Source organism: Saimiri boliviensis, chromosome 20, assembly GCF_048565385.1.
Source record: "Saimiri boliviensis isolate mSaiBol1 chromosome 20, mSaiBol1.pri, whole genome shotgun sequence".
Taxonomy (NCBI): domain Eukaryota; kingdom Metazoa; phylum Chordata; class Mammalia; order Primates; family Cebidae; genus Saimiri; species Saimiri boliviensis.
Genome location: NC_133468.1, coordinates 27,664,127 through 27,685,045, shown reverse-complemented (window position 1 = coordinate 27,685,045; position 20,919 = coordinate 27,664,127). Strand labels below are relative to the sequence as shown.

The window sequence follows — 20,919 nt, the reverse complement described above, 5'->3', positions numbered from 1 at the left end:
TATTTTTATATTTTAAAGGATACCTGTGTATTTCCTGTGTATTTAAATATATGTAATCATTACTGGAACTGTCTACTGGAAAGTGCACCCACAGTGGGCTCCCAAGGGAGGGACCAGTGTGTTGGAGGAGGAAGAGGGCTTTCTTATTTGGATACCTTTCTGCTTGGTTTGTGTTTTTCATCCTAGGCTCTTTTTTTATGATTATAAGAGCCATGCATATTCACTACAGAAAAATGTACATACAGGTAAGCGGAAGGAGAGGCGTAGTGCCAGGAAGAACCCTGTGGAGGTGCTCCTCTGGGGGCTTTGCTGTGCCTAGTGTTCTCTGAGCATAGAGCACAGGACCCCTTGCCAGGCATGCCGCCTTTGCCCCTGTTCTATTTATTTATTTATTTTTTGAGATAGAGTCTTGCTCTGTCATCCAGGCTGGTGTATGGTGGTGCGAACTCAGCTCACTGCAACCTCCACCTCCCAGGTTCATGCGATTCTCCTGCCTCAGTGTCCCGAGTAGCTGGGATTCCTGGTGTCTGCTCTATCTGGCTAGTTTTTGTTATTTCTAGTAGAGACAGCGTTTCACCATTTCTCCGTGTTGATCAGGCTGCTCTCGAACCCCCAACCGCGGGTGATCCACCCGCCTCGGCCTCCCAAAGTGCTGGGATTATAGGCGTGAGCCACCGCGCCCGGCTCCCTCCTCTTGTCTAGAGATGCTCAGGACTTCCTGCCTGTCACAAAAGCCTCTGCTTACTCAGCACCTCGGGATGGGGGCGTGTGGCCTGGGCCTGCATTTGCTCTGGGTCTCGGCACCCCCAGGTCTGGGGTCCGGGAGCGGGTGGTGGCAGCGCCCTGTTACCTGCTTCCTGTCTGCAGGTGTGGAGCGGGCCCTGGTGGCACGGCCCTCCCTGGAGAGCCTGCTGGCGGCCGGCAGCCACATGCTGAGGGAGGTGCTGGAGGGGCCTGTGGTGGACCCGCTCAAGAACCTGCGGCTGCCCCGGGAGCTGAAGCCCAACAAGAAGTACAGCTGGATGCGCAAGAAGGAGGAGCGGGTGAGTGGCGGCGTCTTCCTCCCTGGCGCACGCAGGCTGGGGCCGGGTGGGAGTCCCCTCCATGGACGTGCCGTACTGCCCGGGATGTGGCTGGCTTGGGCGCCAGAGAGGCCTCGGCTACATTCAGCTCCTTGTGCTGACGTGCTGTGTGTTCCTGGGCAAGTGGGTGCCCTTCTCGGGACTCAGTTTACCTATCTACTAGCATGTCAGGCACAACACGGGAGTTGCTGCATGATCAACTGGAAAGAGTAGCCCAGGGTCATGCATAGTTCTGGCCTTAGGTGCCTGGGGTAGCAGCATCCCCACGCTGAGCCTCTGTTTATAAATGACACGATGGCCCTCAGTGATGGAGCGGGTGTCACACGCAAGCACTGTGCTTCAGGCCTGCCATCTAATTGAGCGTTGTCACAGCCCCGCAGAGCCGATACAGGCTCCCTCGCCTGCGAGGAGGCCACAGCCACAGCTAGGAGGTGGCAGCGGTGGGATTTGAGTCCCGCCTCCCCATGCAGTCTCTCCCCTGACCTATCGGTGAGCATGGGCATCTGGGCGGTCGGTGGGTGGCGGCATCCTCACCTTCTCCTCCTCCTCTCCTGGTGCCTCCCAGATGTATGCCATGAAGTCCTCCCTGGAGGACATGGATGCCCTGGAGCTGGACTTCCGAATGCGGCTGGCCGAGGTCCAGCGCCAGTACAAGGAGAAGCAGCGTGAGCTGGTGAAGCTGCAGCGGCGCCGGGACTCCGAGTGAGTGTGCTCCCTGCCCGCCCCAGTGGGGTCCCTACTCCGGCCCGCCAGGCCGCCAGGCGCGCAGCAGCCGTCGAGGTGTGCGTGGACCCGGCGCCGTGTATGCATCGTGTGCCCGTTCTCCGCGCCCCGCCCGCCTCCCAGCGTCACAGCCAAGCGTGTGATTCTTTTTAAGGGACAGGCGCGAGGAACCCCATAGAAGCTTGGCACGCAGAGGCCCTGGCAGGCCGCGGAAACGGACCCACGCCCCGAGCGCCCTGTCGCCCCCCCGCAAGAGAGGGAAGAGCCGCAACAGTGGCGGAAAGTAAGGCTGGCCCCTCGGTGGGTCGGGGACTGGCACAGAGCTTGAGGGGAGGAGCCCGGGCCCCACGTGGGGCCTGCCTCTGGGTGCTGGGGGACCTCGTGTCCCTTGGGCTCTGACCCACCTGCAGTGGTGGCCCTTGGGGAGTGCGGCCTGTGCTGCCCGGGCCAGGAGGGAGCAAGGCCAGTGCCGAGCCAGGAGGATGGCTCCTGCAACAGGATTTCCTGCGTCCTAACCCAAGAGCTTCATCTGTCTTCCTGCCACGCCTGCCTCCTCACACCTAGGGCCTAATTCCTCCTCCTTTCCATGTGCCTCCTCCCTGCGGAAGGACTCGCTGGGCTGCCAGCCTTGCTGGGACGGGCTGTAACCCGGCTGTCTCTTGGTCTCCACAGTGCCAGACCTGCTGACTTGTCCCGCCTGACACCGGGGCTGGCTCCTTTGGGCACTTTGGGGACAAGCTCTTCCTCCTTGGGTGGCGGTCGCAGCCTTGTGGGGGGCCTGTATGGGTCTTTCTGAATGCCTGCTGGAATGAGAGCTTTTCCTGTAGGGCAAGGCGTGCACAGGAGAGATGCTTTGTCCTTTCCTGGGTGTCTGTAGCACGAGCGGAAGGCAGCCCATCAAGGAAAACGGTTGGAGCCGCTTGACGGCTCAAGACCTGCCCCGAGGAAGCAGGAGCTCAGGGGCCTTCAGAGGGCACAGGAGAGGCAGTGGGACAGCCACAGGTCTTCTCAGGAGGAAACAGCCCCGGGGCCCCCTTGTCTTGCAAAAAAAAAAAAAATCCCTGGACTGGCCACAGCAGGGGAATGGAAAGGCTCCTGGAGAAGATCGCAGGAGGCTGCAGCCCAGCAGCGTGGTGGTCAGGGGTGTGGCCTGTACTGTTTGAATTTCCATTCTTGAGTCCCAGCACCACTCCTTAGTGTGACTAACCCCAGGCCAGGTGTTAGCTTTTCTGAGCCTCAGTTTCCTCATCTGTAAAAAAAAAAAAAACAAGTACTCCGGTTGGGTGTAGTGGCTCACGCCTGTAATCCTAGCACTTTGGAAGGCCGAGGCGGGCAGATCACTTGAAGTCAGGAGTTTGGGACTAGCCTGGGCAATGTGGAGAAACTCCATTTCTACTAAAAATACAAAAATTAGCCAGGCATGGTGACATGCACCTGTAATCCCAGCTGAGGGGAGAATCGCTTGAACCTGGGGAGGTGGAGGCTGTAGTGAGCTAAGATTGAGCCACTGCACTCCAGCCTGGGCAACAGAGTGAGATGCCATCTCAGAAAAAATACCTATACCTATATCTATATCTATATATAGCAGTACCAAATGCTATTTGTGGCTAAGATATAAAGCTGCTGTTACAACAGTGCAAAACACACAGTGAGTGCCAGGTCCAGATCGGCTGCTTCGATCACCTGGGAAGTTTCAGCTTAACGCAGGCAAGTGGGGCTTCTGGGCCACGTCTGTGTCCCCACTCCCACCGTGCACAGGATTCCCGAGACCAGCAAATGGCCCCTTCATTGTGTTTGTTTTTTCCCTTGCTGGAAAAGGCAGACTGGAATCCTTCTTTGTGTCACCTTGTGGTCTAAACTTCCCCTGCCATCCTGGTGGATTTCTGATCTTTGTTCTTGGCACGGTTTGGTGAACCAGGTATCGGACCGCACAGAGATGTGTGTGTGTGAGTGTACGAGTGAAAGCACACAAGAATGAAAACGCTGACTTTTTTCCTACTCTCACCTTAAACTCTCATTCTGCCTCATTGAAAAATATCCGAGAATTACAGCACCGTAGTTTTACAAGATCCACCATATCTCCCCATGCGCGTCACTCTGGCATCACTGTCTGTGCTTCAGCGTCCAGAGCCCGACCCTTCAGGGCCATGAGGGTGGACTCAAGCCCGCAAGTCACGTCTGGCCATGGTGCTGACCGGTAGTGTGTCTGCGTTTCAGGCTGAGCAGCAAGTCTCTGCTGACGTCCGATGACTATGAGCTGGGAGGAGGGATACGGAAGAGACACAAAGGGCCTGAGGAGGAACACGATGCCCTCATTGGAATGGGGAAAGCCAGGGGGAGGAGCCAGACTTGGGATGAACATGAGGCCTCGTCTGACTTCATAAGTCAGGTCAGTAACCCAGTCTTCCAGGTGTGTGAGATCTTGGTATGGGTATGTTAAGAGTTCACGCTTCCTGGCCAGGCGAGGTGGCTCCTGCCTGTAATCCCAGCACTTTGGGAGGCCGAGGCGGGTGGATCACAAAGTCAGAAGATCGAGACCATCCTGACTAACATGGTGAAACCCCATCTCTACTAAAAAATACAAAAAATTAGCCAGGCATGGTGGCATCTGTCTAGTCCCAGCTACTTGGGAGGCTGAGGCAGGAGAATCACTTGATCCTGGGAGGCAGAGGTTTCAGTGAGCCGAGATGGCACCACTGCACTCTGGCCTGGGTGACAGAGGGAGACTGTCTCCAAAAAAAAAAGTCCACACTTCCTTTGCAGGCCCCTTGTTCCTGTACAGAAACCTTAGGAATGGTTGTCTTAGTGCCAGAATGACTCTTCTCCAATCTTCCTTATTGCACAGACAGGGGAAATTATGGCCCAGAGGAGGTCAGAAGTAACATAGCCTCAGAGATGGGAGGCCTAAAAGCTGTCTCCCTTTGTGTGCTGCGTGACCCTTTGCTAAAGCTGAGCAGAGACACAGGTTCTTGACCAAATAATGCAGTTGCTCTGTTAACAGTGTAATTGTTTAATGAGCAGCTTTGCCATTCTGTAGTTCTGAGAAACAAGGGCTTGATGCCATGGTAATTTCCTCTCTGAACTCTCCAGGGGTAATGGGCTGAGAGCCAACTCCTTGATTCTTCTTATTTCTGCAGAGCATTGAAATCATCCATTTAAGGTGCTTTTTGTAAATACAACGTACCTTGTCATCCCTCCCCATAAAGCCCAGTGGAAAGGGGTAATTTTTTTTTTTTTTTTTTTTGAGACAGAGTCTTACTATGTCACCCAGGCTGGAGTGCAGTGGCGCGATCTTGGTTCACTGCAACCTCCACCTCCAGGGTTCAAGTGGTTCTCCTGTCTCAGCCTCTCGAGTAGCTGGGATTACAGGCATCTGCCATCACGTCGGGCTAAATTTTTGTATTTTTAGTAGAGATGGGATTTCACCATGTTGGCCGGGCTGGCCTCGAACTCCTGACCACAGATGATCCACCCACTTTGGCTTCCCTAAGTGCTGGGATGACAGGTGTGAGCCACCATGCCCAACCCTCTCTTTCAAGCTCAGCCACGTGTTTATAGCCGGGGGCTCTGCAGTGAGCTATGATCATGCCACTGCACTCTAGGCTCGATGACACAGCAAGACCTTTTCTCTGAAAAAATTATTTTAAAAAGAGGCTAGGCTGTAATCCCAGCACTTTGGAGGCTGAGGCGGGTGGATCACGAGGTCAAGAGATGGAGACCATCCTGGCCAACATGGTGAAACCCCGTCTTTACTAAAAATACAGAAATTAGCTGGGCATGGTGGTGGGCGTCTGTAATCCCAGCTACTTGGGAGGCTGAGGCAAGAGAATTGCCTGAACCTGGAAGGCGGAGGCTGCAGTGAGCCAAGATCGCACCACTACACTCCAGCCTGGCGACAGAGCAAGATTTCATCTCAACAGCAACAAAAAGAAAATAGAAAATGTTCAAGCGTGGGGCATTAATAGCTTTGAAACTGCGTGTTTCACTTCGGCAAATGACTATAGTTGACGATCGACATGCAGGCAGAAATTTAATCTGTGAAATCTCTAATCGTTCTTTCTGCTTCAGGCATCCAAGGAACACTTGAGGCTTTTTTTTGGCAGCTTTCGGCCCCTTTAGTTGGATGGGCTGGTTTGGACTGTGCAGTAGTCTTTGTCAGCTGCCGTAGGTGGTAGAGATAGGCAGATCAGCCGCGCGGGTTTTTGATCTTGATTTCTTTCGCCCTCCCTGAATCCAGCTGCCTTCTCCAGGCCATCGGCAGTATCGCTTGCTTCAAGTGCTTCCTTAGGAGGCACCAGGCAGTGCCGTGGAGAGCCAGAGCCGGTGATAAATGTAACCACAGCAGCAGCTGTTTAATAAGTGGTTACCTTGTACCAGGCACTGTGATCACTGCGTGTACCTTATCTGAGTTCATCTTCAGAAGCACCTTGGGATGCCCAGACATAAATATCCCCATTTTATTTTTATTTATTTTATTTTTTTTTGAGACAGAGTTTTGCTCGTTACCCAGGCTGGAGTGCAATGGTGCAATCTTGGCTCACCGCAACCTCCGCCTCCTGGGTTCAGGCAATTCTCCTGCCTCAGCCTCCTGAGTAGCTGGGATTACAGGCACGTGCCACCATGCCCAGCTAATTTTTTGTATTTTTAGTAGAGACAGGGTTTTACCATGTTGACCAGGATGGTCTCGATCTCTTGACTTCGTGATCCACCCGCCTCGGCCTCCCAAAGTGCTGGGATTACAGGCTTGAGCCACCGCGCCCGGCCAAATATCCCCATTTTATAGAGTGTAAACATTGAAGCTGGCCAGTCTTGGTGGCTCACACCTGGAATTGCAACACTTTTGATTGTGGCTTGAGCTCTTTGGGAGAATGGCTTGAGCTCAGAAGTTTTGAGACCAGGCCAGGCAACATGGTGAAACCCCGTCTCTAGAAAAAAAAAATTTTTAAATGAGCCAGGGGTGGTAGCGCACACCTGTATTCCCAGCTACCAGAGAAGCTGAGGTGGGAGGATCACAGAGCCCAGAGATTGAGGCTGCAGTGCGCTGTGATTGCACTACTATACTCCAGCCTGGGTGACAGAGCAACACCCTGTCTTAAAAAAAAAAAAAAAAAAAAAAAAAACACGCCAGGCGCGGTGGCTCAAGCCTGTAATCCCAGCACTTTGGGAGGCCGAGGTGGGTGGATCACGAGGTCAAGAGATCGAGACCATCCTGGTCAACATGGTGAAACCCCGTCTCTACTAAAAATAGAAAAATTAGCTGGCCATGGTGGCGCACGCCTGTAATCCCAGCTACTCGGGAGGCTGAGGCAGGAGAATTGCTTGAACCCAGGAGACGGAGGTTGTGGTGAGCCGAGATCGCACCATTGCACTCCAGCCTGGATAACAAGAGTGAAACTCCATCTCAAAAAAAAAAAAAAAAAAAAAAAGAAAAAAAAAAAATTGGCTGGGGGCTCATGCCTGTAATCCCAGCACTTTGGGAGGCCAAAGTGGGTGGATCACTTGAGGTCATGAGTTAGAGACCAGCCTGGCCAACATGGTGAAATCCTGTCTCTACTAAAAAAACCACAAAAATTAGGGGGGTGTGGTGGTGTCCATCTGTAGCCCCAACTACTCGAGAGGCTGAGGCAGGAGAATTACTTGGATCTGGGAGGCAGAGATTACAGTGAGCTGAGATTGTGCCACTGCACCGCAGCTTGGTGACAGAGTGAGACTCAGTCTCCAAAAATTAAATAAATAAATAAATAAATAAATAAATAAAAGATTGAAGCTGGCTGGGCGTGGTGGCTCATGCCTGTAATCCCAGCACCTTGGGAGGCTGAGGCGGGTGGATCACGAGGTCAAGAGATCAAGACCATCCAGGCCAACATGGTGAAACCAGGTCTCTACTAAAAATACAAAAATTAGTTGGGCATGGTGGCACGTGCCTGTAGTCCTAGCTACTTGGGAGACTGAGGCAGGAGAATCGCTGGCACCCAGGAGGTGGAGGTTGCAGTGAGCCGAGATTTCACCACTGCACTCCAGCCTAGTGACAGAGCGAGACTCCGTCTCAAGAAAAGAAAAAGAAATCGAAGCTAAGAGAAGTTAAAATCACAGGCAGGGGGAAGGACTGGCGTCCAGACTGGGCAGAGCACGTGTACTGAATCCCAGGACCCTGTTTTGCCAGATGTTTTAACCCACGACCCAACTTCCCTCTCCAGCTAAAGATTAAGAAGAAGAAGATGGCCAGCGACCAGGAGCAGTTGGCAAGCAAGCTCGACAAGGCCCTCTCCCTCACCAAGCAGGACAAGTTGAAGTCGCCCTTCAAGTTTTCAGACAGTACTGGGGGGAAGCCGAAAACTGGCGGGGGCTGCGGCAGGTACTTGACTCCTTACGACAGCCTGCTGGGCAAGGACAGGAAGGCGCTGGCCAAGGGCCTCGGCCTGTCTCTGAAATCCTCCAGAGAAGGTAAACACAAAAGGGCCGCCAAAGCCAGGAAGATGGAGGTGGGGTTTAAGGCCAGAGGCCAGCCCAAATCGGCCCATTCCCCGTTCGCCTCGGAAGTGAGCAGCTACTCTTACAGTAAGTAGCGGATGCCACGCCGCCCCTGGTCCGCTGCTTCTCCCCTTTTCTCCCCTCTTCTTTCCACCTTCCTCCTCCCTTTTCTGTCTGGGCGCACTAAGGTGCTTGAGTTTTGCATGGCCTCCAAGCCGGAAGTGGGAGGGAGGCCACCTGAAGCGCATATGCCTGTGATTGGCGGGCTTGATGCTGGGCAGGTGCCTGTGATTGGTGGGCGCCCGTGATTGGCGGTTGGAAGCCGAAATGCACCTGCTCTCTCTTGCCCGTGGTCCGCTTGCCTACCCGACACCTTCTGCGCGGAGGCCTTGCGCGCCAGAGTTTATGGCTGTTTGGCCCAGGGAGGCCGGGAGCTCCTAGAGGTTACCGGACTCCCCTGCCCGCAGGCCGCGCGCGTTCCTGTGTGGACCGCAACCTTGTCTGAAAGTGTTGACGGAATCGGCGTTTATGGAGCGGGCACCGTGCTGGGCTCTGGATGCAGGGCTTCATTGGCGTTATGGTGTCTGTGGCATCTCTGATAGCAGGTACCCCCATGTTGTTGCTCTGTATGCTGAGGCCCAGTAGCCAGAGAGGAGTGTGGGCGCTGGGGTGCCGAGAGGCGACTCGGTGTTAAACCCAGTTCGGCCTGACTCGCCATCCACTGGAATCTGCTGCCACCATGACCGTGTCCCACATCTGCTCTGTCCACTGCGGTAGCCACAAAACATGCGTGGCTATTGAGTTTTGTGGGTTGTTTTGGTTTGGTTTGGTTGGGTTTGGTTTTTTTTGAGCCGGAGTCTCACTCTTTGCCCAGGTTGGAGTTTAGTGGCCTGATGTTGGCTCACTGCAACTACCACCTCCTGGGTTCAAGCGATTTTTCTCTCTTTGCCTCCCAAGTAGCTGGGACTACAGGCACATGCCACCCCACCCAGGTGTTTCTGTGTTTTTTTTTTTTTTTTTTTTTTTTAATCAGAGACGGGTTTTTGCCTTGTTGGCCAGGCTGATCTCGAACTCCTGACCTCAGGTGATCCACCTGCCTTGACCTCCCAAAGTGCTGAAATTACAGGCTCTGCCACCGTGCCCTGTGTTTTTTGAAACAGGGTCTCTCCCTGTCCCCCAGGCTGGAGTGCAGTGGGGTCATCACAGCTCACTGCAGCCTCGAGCTCCCGGGCTCCAGCTGTCATCTTAACTCAGCCTCCCAAGTGGCTGGGACTAAGTGTGCACCACCGTACCTGGCTAATTTTTAAAATTTTTTAGAGACAGAGTCTTGCTGTGTTTCCCAGGCTGGTGCCCAAGCTCCTGGGCTCAAGCAATCCTCCTCTCTCAGCCTCCTGAGTATCTGGGACTACAGCTGTGCACCACTGTGTGCAGCTAATTTATTTTTATTTTTGCAGAGATGGGGTCTCCCTGTGTTTTCCAGGCTAATCTGGAACTCCTGACCTTAAGCAATCCGCCTGCTTTAGCCTCCAGCATAGCTAGGATCGTGGGTGCACACCACTACACCCAGCTAATCTAGTTTTACTTTTATAGAGGCTGGGTTTTGCTATGTTGCCCATGCTGATCTTAAATACCTGGGCTCAAGAGATCCTGCTGCCTCAGCCTTCCAAAGTGCTGGGATTGCAGGCGTGAGCTACCTTTCCCAGCTGCTATTGAGCTTTTGAAATGGAGTGGTTCGGTGGTACTGAGGAATGGCGTTTTATTTCATTTAACTAGAGACTGCTGGATTGGAGTGTCCTCAGGGTCATGGCCTCTTGTGGCCCAGAGCCTGCTGCCTGGCAGGTAGTGTGTGCTCACTCAGTATCTGTGGACAGAACACCTCATGAGCAGGGTGATCAGGCGCTAAGTTTATGGTTGCTGCAGGAATGCCAGGAGGAGCTTCTTGGGTTCTGGCCCATGCCAGTGGCTGGTGATTGTTCTGGGCATCCCCAAGCCCTGGGGCGGGGAGGGCTTTTACTTTGGCAACTGCCTGGTTCTGTGTGTCTGGAGCTTTTCATTGGTCCTGGCCAGTTCATGGGTGGAGAAGGGGGAGTCTGAATGTCAGGTGCAAAAAGTGGACACTTTACTGATACAATAAAGCGTGTTTTCTTAAGGAAATAAAGTGTTTATGGACTCGGAGTTAAAGTATCGTCACCTGCTTTACAGGGCCGTTGGGGGCCTTAAGTGAGCTCACGTGGGCAGAGAGCTGAACGTGGCACCTGGCACGGAATTAGCTGCTGTTTTTTTTGTTCCCCCCCCCCCCCCTCCGGAGTGCATGTGTTTTGTCTGCCCTGGGCTAGTAGGTCACCAGGACTGATGCTTCACCCATGGATGTGGGTGAAGCAGCTGGCTTGTGCCTTCTGTGCTGAGGACACGTGACAGTGTCGTGGCTTCCTTGCCTCTCTGATTGGGATGGGTGTGATCGGAGCAGCACAGCCCAGGCTCCTGACCATTGTGTGGGCACCAGCAGAGAGGGATGGTGCCAGAGACTCTTCACTGGGAGGGGGAAGGGAAGAGCTTTCTTTTGCTCTCTTAATCTCTGCTCATTTTGGAAATGTGAAGTGGGTTCAGGGCAGTGGCGGGTAGATTGCTGTTCCTTTGATCTTCTGAGGGAGTGGGGTCTGTGGATGTGGTCTGGCCGGTGGCTGGAAGAATTCCCCACTTCCTCCATTTTCAGGTGGACGTAGATGGGGTGGAGCTGGAGGTCAGAGATAAGCCCTGTCCCTGAGGTCTCTGGGGTGCTCCGAGCTGGTGTGTTCACTCTTGGGCATGTGAGGGAGTGTTCATTTTATTTTTTGAGACAGAATTTTGCTCTTTTTGCCCAGACTCGAGTGCAGTGGTGTGATTTCAGCCCACTGCAACCCCCGCCTCCCAGGTTCAAGTAATTCTCCTGCCTCAGCCTCCTAAGTAGCTGGGATTACAGGTGTCCACCACCATGCCCAGCTTTTAGATTTTTAGTAGAGACAGGGTTTCACTACATTGGCCAGGCTAGTCTCAAACTCCTGACCTCAGGTGATCCGCCTGCCTTGGCCTCCCAAAGTTCTGGGATTACTGGAGTGAGCCACCGCTCCCAGCCTGGGAATGGTCACGTGGACAGCCTCACTCCATTGTCCCTTTGTTGAAAACTCTATACTCTCCCGGAGGAGAGAAATGGACTCATGTTGCAGTGAGGAAGTCAGGGGGCCTGGCTCCAGCGAGATGATGGCTATGGGATGCACCTGGCTCTGCAGTACTCTCTTCTGTTTATTTTTTATAATCTGCTTTTCTGCACTTCCGGTCAGTGAGAGTGCAGGGTCACAAGGAGGTAGGGGTGTGTCCAGCAGGGAGGTGGGTGAGATGGACAGAGGTTGAAGCGAGAACGGCGCCCTCTTGCTTTTTCGGTTTTGGTTGTAGGGGTGGGTTGCCTTTGTCTTTTTGTTTTTGAGGTGATGCCTTGCTGTGTTGCCCAGGCTGGAGTGTAATGGTGCAATCTCGGCTCATTGCAACCTCCACCTGCTGGGATCAAGCGATCCTTCCACCTCAGCCCCCCAAGTAGCTGGGATTACAGACACTGGCTACCACAATACAATACAAATAGGAAATACAACAGTTTTTGTATTTTTTAAAAAATGGAGAGTGTTTCGCCATGTTGGCCAGGTTGATCTCGAACACCTGGCCTCATGTGATCTGCCCACCTCAGCCTCCCAGTGCTGGGATTACAGATGCATGCTACCGCGCCTGGCCTTCCTGTGGATGCTTGTAGGAGGCCAAGTTGGTTGTCACCCACTGGCCTCTCCAGCCTGGGACGCAGCCTTGGGAGGGACAGATGGGAACATATATGAGAGAGTGTGCTTTGGCTGGTAGGTGGGCAGGGGCTATAAGTAGCCTGGCGGGTCTGGACCTTGTACCCCGGAATTGCTGGGCCATCCTGAAGTTGGGGTCTTGGTGGAGTGAAAGCGTAGGTGTTGTCGGGAGCAGCCAGAATGATGCCTGCCGTGCACGCGTGTATGTGGTTTCTCTTGGACTGGGAGGTGGCAGGTACTGCCAGAGCTGCAGCTGTGTCGGTTCACGTTCCCTGAGTTTGGAGTGAATTTCAGCAGGTCCGGGGATTAGTCTCTGGCCCTGGAGCCTGTGTCTTCTCATCTTGCTCAGCAGCCCAGTATGAGAAACATCATAATGGCATGAGCATGGTGGGGGCTGGAGCAATGTGTGCCTGGCAGGCTCCCCTCCCAAAGCTGGCTGGTCATCTCTCCGAAATATTTGAAGACCCTTGGCTTCCATCTCACAGTGAGGTCAGAGTTCAGGGAAGCCAGCAGTGGTGTGCCAGCAAACCAGCTCAGAGAGAGAAGGGCAAGGGGGCCAGGCACGGTGGCTCCCGCCTGTTATCCCAGCACTAGCACTTTGGGAAGCTGAGGTGGGTGGACCACGAGGTCAGGAGTTCAAGACCAGACTGACCAACGCGGTGAAACCCTACCTCTCCTAAAAATACAAAAATTAGCTGGGTACAGTGGCACATGCCTGCTGTCCCAGCTACTCAGAAGGCTGAGTCAGGAGAATCACTTGAACCCAGGAGGTGGAGGTTGGAGTGAGCTGAGATCGCACCACTGCACTCCAGCCTGGGCTCCAGAGTAAGACTCTATCTCAAAATCTAAAAAAAAAAAAAAAAAAAAAAAAAAGGAAGGGCAAGGCAACCTCTTGCTGTCACAGCATTTGCCCATTTCCGGGGTGTAAACACTCACCATGGCCTGTTTCATGCTGCCATCGGGAGGCCACTGCGGGGCATTGGGAAGAGAATGTATGATCGGCTCTCTTGAGCCCTTCCCCTCCTGGGTCAGGCCCTTCCTCTGCAGTTGTCTTCCTTGGGCCATCGCAAACCCATGGGACAGGGAGTGACCAGGGGACAGTCATTCCTGAGCATAGGGCTCCTGTCATCCCCTGATGCCCGGAAAGGCTGGAGTGACTGGTGGGTGAGGCTGGCAGCATCAGTCTAGGAAAGGCCAGGGTCCAGCACTTGGAAGATGCCATGTGATGCCCAAGGCACCCAGGGCAGAGGAGAGTCCTGGCCTGGAGGGGAGCTGGTGATGTTGAGCATGGCTTTCCCACAACCACTTAACTAGGCATTTGGACCTGTTTGTTCTGGCACCTTCCAGTGTGTTCTCAGAACCATTAAAACCAATAAAATGAAGCCGCCAGCTCCCGCTGCCCTGTGACTTATCTTTATTAAAAACTACTTTGACTGCAGATACGGACTCAGAGGAAGACGAAGAATTCCTGAAGGACGAGTGGCCCGCCCAAGGCCCCTCCAGCTCCAAACTGACGCCTTCCCTCCTGTGTGGCATGGTGGCAAAGAACAGCAAGGCGGCTGGCGGCCCCAAGCTGACCAAGAGGGGCCTGGCGGCCCCCCGGACTCTGAAACCCAAGCCGGCCACCAGCAGGAAGCAGCCGTTCTGTTTGCTGCTTCGAGAGGCCGAGGCGCGGTCCTCCTTCAGCGACTCTTCGGAGGAATCGTTTGACCAAGGTTACTAGCTCCAAACACAAAATACCTTGTTTCCTAGCGAGAGAGTGAGTGCGAGTGAGCGAGAGGGAAGCGAGTGGGCGCGTGGGAGAGATGGTGGGTGAGGAGGCCCGCGCAGATGGCCGCAGGAAGGCGGCCATCTGGGTTCTTGGCAGCGTAGCCTGCTGTATCAGCCGAATGATTTTTATTTTTGCTTTTATTTGGACTGTATCATTGTGATAATCTCACCGGCTAGCTCTTTTGGAGCTGTTACGTGGACCGCTTTGAGTCTGCATTTTTCTCCACTTTCCCTCCTCTCTGCCCTCCTTCCCCTAGCCCAAGATCCTCCCCCTCCACCCCGGACCCCTGCACTCACCTTTTCTGCCCACCCAGAGATCCCAGGCTTGGGTCGGGCTCTCTTTGGGCACTGCCCAGTGGAGGCTTCCCGAGGAACATTTTGTAAATGGAATTCTGTCGTGTGGGCGTGTGACTTGATGTTTGTACCGCGATTTTGGTAATACCAAGCTTTATTAAACATATCGAGTTCATTTTTAACTAAACCTGTGTGCCTTGTCTCTCTTGCTGTGTCCTTACTAGACATTAGGTTGATGCTTCCCTCTCGTTTTGTTTCTCCCCACCTCCTCCCCTCCCTCCTCCCCACCCAGAAGGAGTAGGGACGGGACTTGCCGCCTGCCGCTTGCCTGTGTTATTCAAATATCCCTGGTAGCAATTGGCATCCATTTCATTTTTCAGGTTTAAAACCAAGTGCCTTCACCTCCCAGCATCATCATGTTTTTTTAGTTGCTTGTTTGTCTTTTATTTTCTTAAAGCTCTATCCTTACTCGCCAGTGGTTAAAGATTACTATTTATACATGCTTGTCTTCTCACGCGTATTTCTGTTTTGAAGGGTGTGTGGGCAGCGCAGGGCCAAAAGCCTTTGACACCCCGGTCTCTGTCATTCAATACGAAAGTGGCTTGGTTGCCGCATGGAGTGATGGAGCGCCGTGCTCTGTGCTCTGTTTGGAGAGAGATGGGCCTGGTCCCAGCCCTGGGTCCTCAGCCACCTCGCTTCTCAAAAGAGAGTTTGCTGGGGCCCTGAGGCCCGGCTGGCCCTGCCCTCTCCAATGCCAGAATTGTGCTGCTGGGGTTAGGAACCCTCTAAGCCTTTCAGGCCCTTCAACCAGAAATGTCCCAAGAAAGGGAAGCAAGTGAATCTCTGGCCTTTTTTCCTTGCCCTGGTTTTAGGATTTGGCTTCAGGCTAACTCCCACTAGGGCCAGCCGAGGGGATCCCCCAGGCCCTGGGTAGCCACACCTGGATGTCAGCTGCTCCCCGAGGAAGGCCCGGGGGTGTCATGGTGACCCTGGGCCTGACCTGGCTCGGGGACCCCAGGACCAGAATGCTGCCCCCTGCCCTGTTTTTCCAGTCCTGCTCTTGAATTCCTGGTCTACCCTGCCTCCCTCTCAGAACTCCCCTCCAAATTGGCAGAGATCCACTCGGGTGACCAGGAGGTGGTATGACGGCGAGTGTGATGCCCCGGGGGTCGAGTATGGTGCCTCGGGGCTCATGTTCCCCGGGGCTGCTGTCCCTCAGAGCGAACGCCACCAGGGCTGAGAAGAGAGGCCCCTGCCCGCTGCCCGGGCTGTCCGTGGATGAGTCGGGTTAGTTTACAATCCCCTTCTCCCGCCCCGACCTCCTCCCTCTCCTCTATCTCGGCTGGATCCCGTGCCCCGGCCCTCACACCCTCTTAAAGCCAGGATTCCTGGTTATAAGTTTTTGAGCCCTCCCGCCCCAGCTCAGACCCCACAGAGAAGCAGGCAGCCCCCCAGGCCTCTTAGGAAGGGGCTACGGGCTGGATGCCGCAGTGCTAAGCGTACAGGGCCCAGATAGGGGAGGGCGGGGGGTCGAGGGGAGGCGGGGGAGGCCCAGGCTCCTCGGTGCTCCCCTCCACCCCCACCGTGTCCACCACTGAGCAGGTCTTGAAAGGGATATTTGGGTAATAGGGCCTCGCTGACCTGGTACTAAACTCCGTAACTGGCTTGGCTTTTCTGGTGTGTCTGCTTCTTCCAGCAGCCCGACCATACCTCCACCCTTGACCCTCCCCATGACGCTTTGAATGTCTGTTTTGGTCTCTTGCATTGCTCTCACGCTGCACTCTGGACGCAAAGCGAAGGCTGGGAGTAGGGCAGACGGCGCAGCGGGTCACTGAGCTTGGGTGCGAGCCTGGCTCGTTGCTCCGTAGGTAGGCAAAACGCTTTTCTTTCTGTCTCCCATACACCTCCCCTCCTCGGGGTTCGCCCCCACCGGGTCTGGCAGCCGCAGATCGCTCTGGCATTTACCACCAACCTGTCACCGCCAACCCCATGTCCTGAGCCAAGATCTTTTTTTGTTTTTGTTTTTTCTTTAAATAAAAACCCAAAAATGAGTTTTTCTGTATTTCCTTGGGTTTCTTTGATGGGACATTTTTCCCCCTCCCTGTCCCCCACCCTTGGCAAGCAAGTTCTGTGGCCTCAGGTGTGGACAACTCCAGAAAGGTTTTCTTGGTCTTCAGAACCCCTCTGCACCCCAGCCCATTGCGGATGTGTGTGCACCAGCCCCCCGCCACCTGCCGTGGGAGCAGCTGGTGTGGACTTGTCAATCATGCAGGGAGCCAGGAGAGTCTCCCATACCGAGGTGCGGGCATTGGGCTGCTCCTGGCTTTCTGCGCTCTGGCGTGGAGGTGGGCGTCCAGAAACCCAGAACTCGCCCTCCTGCCACGGCCCCTGCTGCTTGAGAATTCCTCTGGATGTGAAAGGTTTCTGGAGTCTGCGCACCTGAGCAGCTAGAAGGGAAGATTCCCGGCCCCACCATTTAACCCCACAACCCCAGCCCCCAGCCAGTCCCCACCCACCACCCTGCTCAAATTGACCCACCCCAGGGAGACCCAATATGGGGGACCCAGGCGCTGTCAAAAGTCTGCCTACACTTAGCCTGCTTTGCCGCTGTGGCCCACTGGGGCAGAGACAGAGCCATGTGACTCCCGCAATGTGAATGATCGCAAGTGTGCACTGCCTGCCTGCCTGCCCCCGCCTGCCCCGATGGCCTCTCCAGCCTGCTTCATCCATCGCTTGGGGGGCCAGTCTCCTCTCTCACCCTCTTAACAAACCTCCTTCCTCTCCCTCTGGCTCTTCCCTCCCTCCCTCCACCCCTCTGTGGACTCCTCAGACTTACCATCGTTAGGCCTTCCTCTTGGAGGTGACCCAGCAAAAATCCGGGCTGCCTCCAATACACGGGTAGACAGACAGAACCTCTGCCCTCATTGGCACCCCTGGGGCTGCCACTTTTGGCCACAAATTGCCTAAGCAAGCAGGCGGCTTGAGGCGTTGGCAGGAGGCTGTGGAGTTGGCTGTCCATCTTCTCCATCTGTCTCCCTGAGCCTAGACTGCTCTTCATCCTGGAGAGAGAGGATCTGGCATTCATCTCTTCTTGCTGGAAGGGGCCACCTTCCAGGCCTGCGGCCCCCAGAGTCACCTTCCCGGTGCCAGCACTCTGGCCTGCAAGGCAGACAGGTACCCCTGTCACCTGCTCATGGGTGGCACTTTGGATGTGGCATCTCGGGGCAGAGTTGGCTCTCTGATGCCTCCCACCTGCCTGTCCTCAGCATAGGGCAGCCCTGGTGTCTCCCTGGGAAGGTCGAAAGGAATTCTCTGCCTCAAGACAGCCTTTTTTTGGTGGGGGGTTTGGTTTGTGTGCAGGGAGTCTCTTGTCTGCCAGCTACCCTGGCCCTGAGAGCCTGTGCTGGGCTCCTGGGGGCTGCAGACCCTGAGGCCAGCAGGGCCGGTTATTGGATGAAGCTCATCTTAAGTCACCAACCAGAGAGACAGGCTGGGGCTTATTTTTTTTAAAGTTTTTATTATTATCATTTGAGATGGAGTCTCGCTCTGTCGCCCAGGCTGGAGTGCAGTGGTGCAATCTCGGCTCACTGTACCCTCTCTCTCCCGGTTTCAAGCCATTCTCCTGGCTTATCCTCCCAAGCAGCTGGGATTGCAGGTGCGCGCCACCACGCCAGGCTATTTTTTGTATTTTTAGTAGAGACATGATTTCACCATGTTGCCCTGCCTGGTCTCTAACTCCTGACCTCAAGTGATTCACCGGCCTCGGCCTCCCAAAGTGCTGGGATTACAGGCGTGAGCCACCACAGCGGCCTATTTGTGTATTTTTGAGACAGGGTCTCGCTCTGTCACCCAAGCTGGAGTGCAGTGGTGCCAGCGTAACTGACTGCAGCCTCGGACTGCTCAGTTCAAGCCATCCTCCTGCTTCTGCCTCCGGAGTTGCCAAACTGCGGACGTGCCTGGCTAATTAAAAAAATTTTTTTTGTAGAGACAAGGTTTGCTCTGTTGCCCAGGCTGGTCTCAAACTCCTAACCTCAAGAGATTCTTCTGCCTTGGCCTCTCAAAGTGCTTGGATTACAGGAGTGAGCCACCTTGCCTGGCCCTGGGGCTTCTTTAGGTAGTTGCCAGCTCCGGGTTTGAGCCTTCTCTTATGCTGCCTGAGTGCATAACCCCTTTGGGCCTCGGTCTACCCCTGCCCTTCCTGGGCATCCCATGAGTGAAGAGTCGCAGCCAGCTGTAGCTTGGGTATGGGACAGCACAGTTTCTCCCTGCAAGTCACAGGGGTGGCCCTGTTTCTGTTTGATCGTCTTTAAGCCTACAGATGGCTTTCTCCTCCCTGCAAATAATTCTCTTTGGATCCTGCCCTTGGCTGAGCCAATGGGCTGGGAGGGTCACCCTTTCCTGCAGGTGAGAAAATAGAGGCTCAGAGAGGGTGGGGGACTTGCCCAGCCTCCCCAGAATGGGGGAGTTGCTGTGAGTCAATTTAATATTTTTAAATATAAAAAAAAAAAATTAGACATGGGACACTGTTGCCCAGGCTGGTCTGGAGCTCCTGGGCTTGAGTGATCTTTCTGCCTTGGCCTCCCAGAGTGTTGGGATTACAGGCATGAGCCACCGTGCCCCGCTAGGAGTCAACCTTGTTTTATATTTTTGAGACTGAGTCTCACTCTTGTTGCCCAGGCTAGAAGGCAGTGGTGTGATCTCAGCTCACTGCAACCTCCGCCTCCCGGGTTCAAGTGATTCCAGCAGTCAACTTTAGGCTCCAGATCCCTTCTGAGGGCTGAAACCATGGGGGTCCCCTGGCCCCCAGGAAGAGCCCAAACTCCACCTTCTCCTGCCACCAGCCCCCAGGACTCAGCTGGCGAAGCTGCCGTGGGCATCTGTGCCCGCAACCCCTGGCCTCAGCCCCCAGGGCCCTCTTCCCCCTCACCTCCCTCTGCCTCCTCTTTCCTTCTCCTCTCCTGCCTCTGTGTTGTGTGTTGGGGCGTGTGCGCGTGTGGCCGTGGAGAGAGTTGTCTCCAGTCCTTGTCCGTGTGTCTGGCCCCTGCCACAGCTCAGGTGCATGTCGGTGCCCTTCACAGCAGCCCACCCTGACACCCAAGGCCGCTCGCTGCCCACCTCCCGGCTGTCCGGGATGCCCACATTGGGCTCAGCTGGCCGGGGGCATTGGGTCATTGGGTGGGGAAAACCCATGGGCTGAGTCTGCATCCACCCCCGGTGGCCCCCTGGTGAGGACTAAGGGGCTAGGCTGGAGCCCAGAGGCCACTCCAGGCCTGGGGGGCAGTGGGGGGTGGCCCTAGCCGAGGCCAAGGCTCTGACTCGATCCTTGTTTTCTGCACGCCAGATGAGAGCTCGGAGGAGGAAGACGAGGAGGAGGAGCTGGAGGAGGAGGACGAGGCCAGCAGCGGTGGCTATAGGCTGGGTGCCCGGGAGCGGGCCCTGTCACCGGGTCTGGAGGAGAGCGGTCTGGGCCTGCTGGCACGCTTTGCTGCCAGCGCCCTCCCCAGCCCTACGGTGGGCCCATCCCTTTCTGTGGTACAGCTGGAGGCCAAGCAGAAGGCCCGGAAGAAAGAGGAGCGGCAGAGCCTGCTGGGTGAGTGGCGGCGGGCAGGCTGTGGGGGGCGGATGCCATCGTCCCATGCCACAGGTGAGGAAACTGAGGCTCAGAGAGATGCAGGTGCAGAGCTGGGAATGGGCAGAACCCCAGCCTCAAATGGGCCAGGCTTGTCCTGAGCAGGGATGTAGATGACAGAGGCCCCAGCCTGCCATCTCCAGGGAGGGGGACTCCTCACCTTGCAAGGGAGGCCTCCTTCAGTCTCATGCTCCCAACAAACATGGCCCTGTGTTGGGCTTTTGGGGGAGCTGCAGGAGCTCCATGGAGGCCCCCAACCCAGCCTGGGGTTCAGGGGGCCACTTCAGGTTGGTGACACCCAGTCTGGCCCGTGAGAGAGACTGGAGTGCTGGCTGAGACACAGGTGCAGGGGAAGGAACAGCCACTCCACAGTAGGAAGAAGAGAGGGTGTCTTGTTCAGGGTTTCATGGGATGGTAGGGGTGCAGTCTGTGGCATGAGAGAGCAGGTGGGTCAGGCCTCGTGCAGCCTGGGCTTGAGCCTGGAGGAGTCAGATGGGGCGGGCAGGTACCATGCTTTCTTTGACTTGCTGGCAATCCAGATGGGTAAACCGAGGCAGCTGGTGCTTACACCAGCTGATCGTATCCCAGTGTCAGGGTCTTGCCTTCTTGGGAGCCTCTCCTGGGCCCTCCCTGTTCTCACCAGGCTGAGTGTCCTCACGTGGACCCAGCCCACCTGCAGCTGGGGTGGATGCTGGAGGTGGAGATGGTCCTGCATGTGTTTAGTCTGTGAGTTCCCCTCGCCCCAACAGGGGAGGGTCCTTCTGACCCTCAGGCATCCTTTTCTGAGCCACAGTGGGGGTAGGCATGAGGCCCTCCTGGGATGGGACAGGAAAACAGGCATTGCTGCCCCTGAAGGCCCCCCGCTGGCTGCCCCTGGCTTCATGCTCTCTGTAGGTTCACAGAGCAAAGCCTCACCCCTAACCTCCTGTGTCTCCTGGAACCCCCATTTCTGGCACCCATGCCAGGCTTCAGGGTCTGCCTATCCCCTCCTCCCTCTTACTCCCACACCCTGCCATTGTTTGCTGGGCTTCAGGCCTGGTTCTCCTGGAAAGAGGCCCTGGAGACCTCTACAAGGTTACCTTTTCTTAGGTACTCTTCACACAGAAGCAGCTGGAGGGCGTCTTCAGAGTGT

At 55.2% G+C, this 20,919-nt stretch overlaps 1 protein-coding gene across 1 annotated transcript in view; it reads left to right on the top strand.

The window, feature by feature from the left end:
• Positions 1–20,919, top strand: part of TNRC18 (trinucleotide repeat containing 18) — a 112,728-nt gene that overhangs the window by 57,841 nt on the left and 33,968 nt on the right. Inside the window, 7 exon segments of the mRNA XM_074390629.1 lie at positions 868–1,043; positions 1,648–1,784; positions 1,960–2,088; positions 4,023–4,194; positions 8,003–8,363; positions 13,534–13,809; positions 19,500–19,748. Of these exon segments, the coding sequence (XP_074246730.1) occupies positions 868–1,043; positions 1,648–1,784; positions 1,960–2,088; positions 4,023–4,194; positions 8,003–8,363; positions 13,534–13,809; positions 19,500–19,748 (1,500 nt within the window).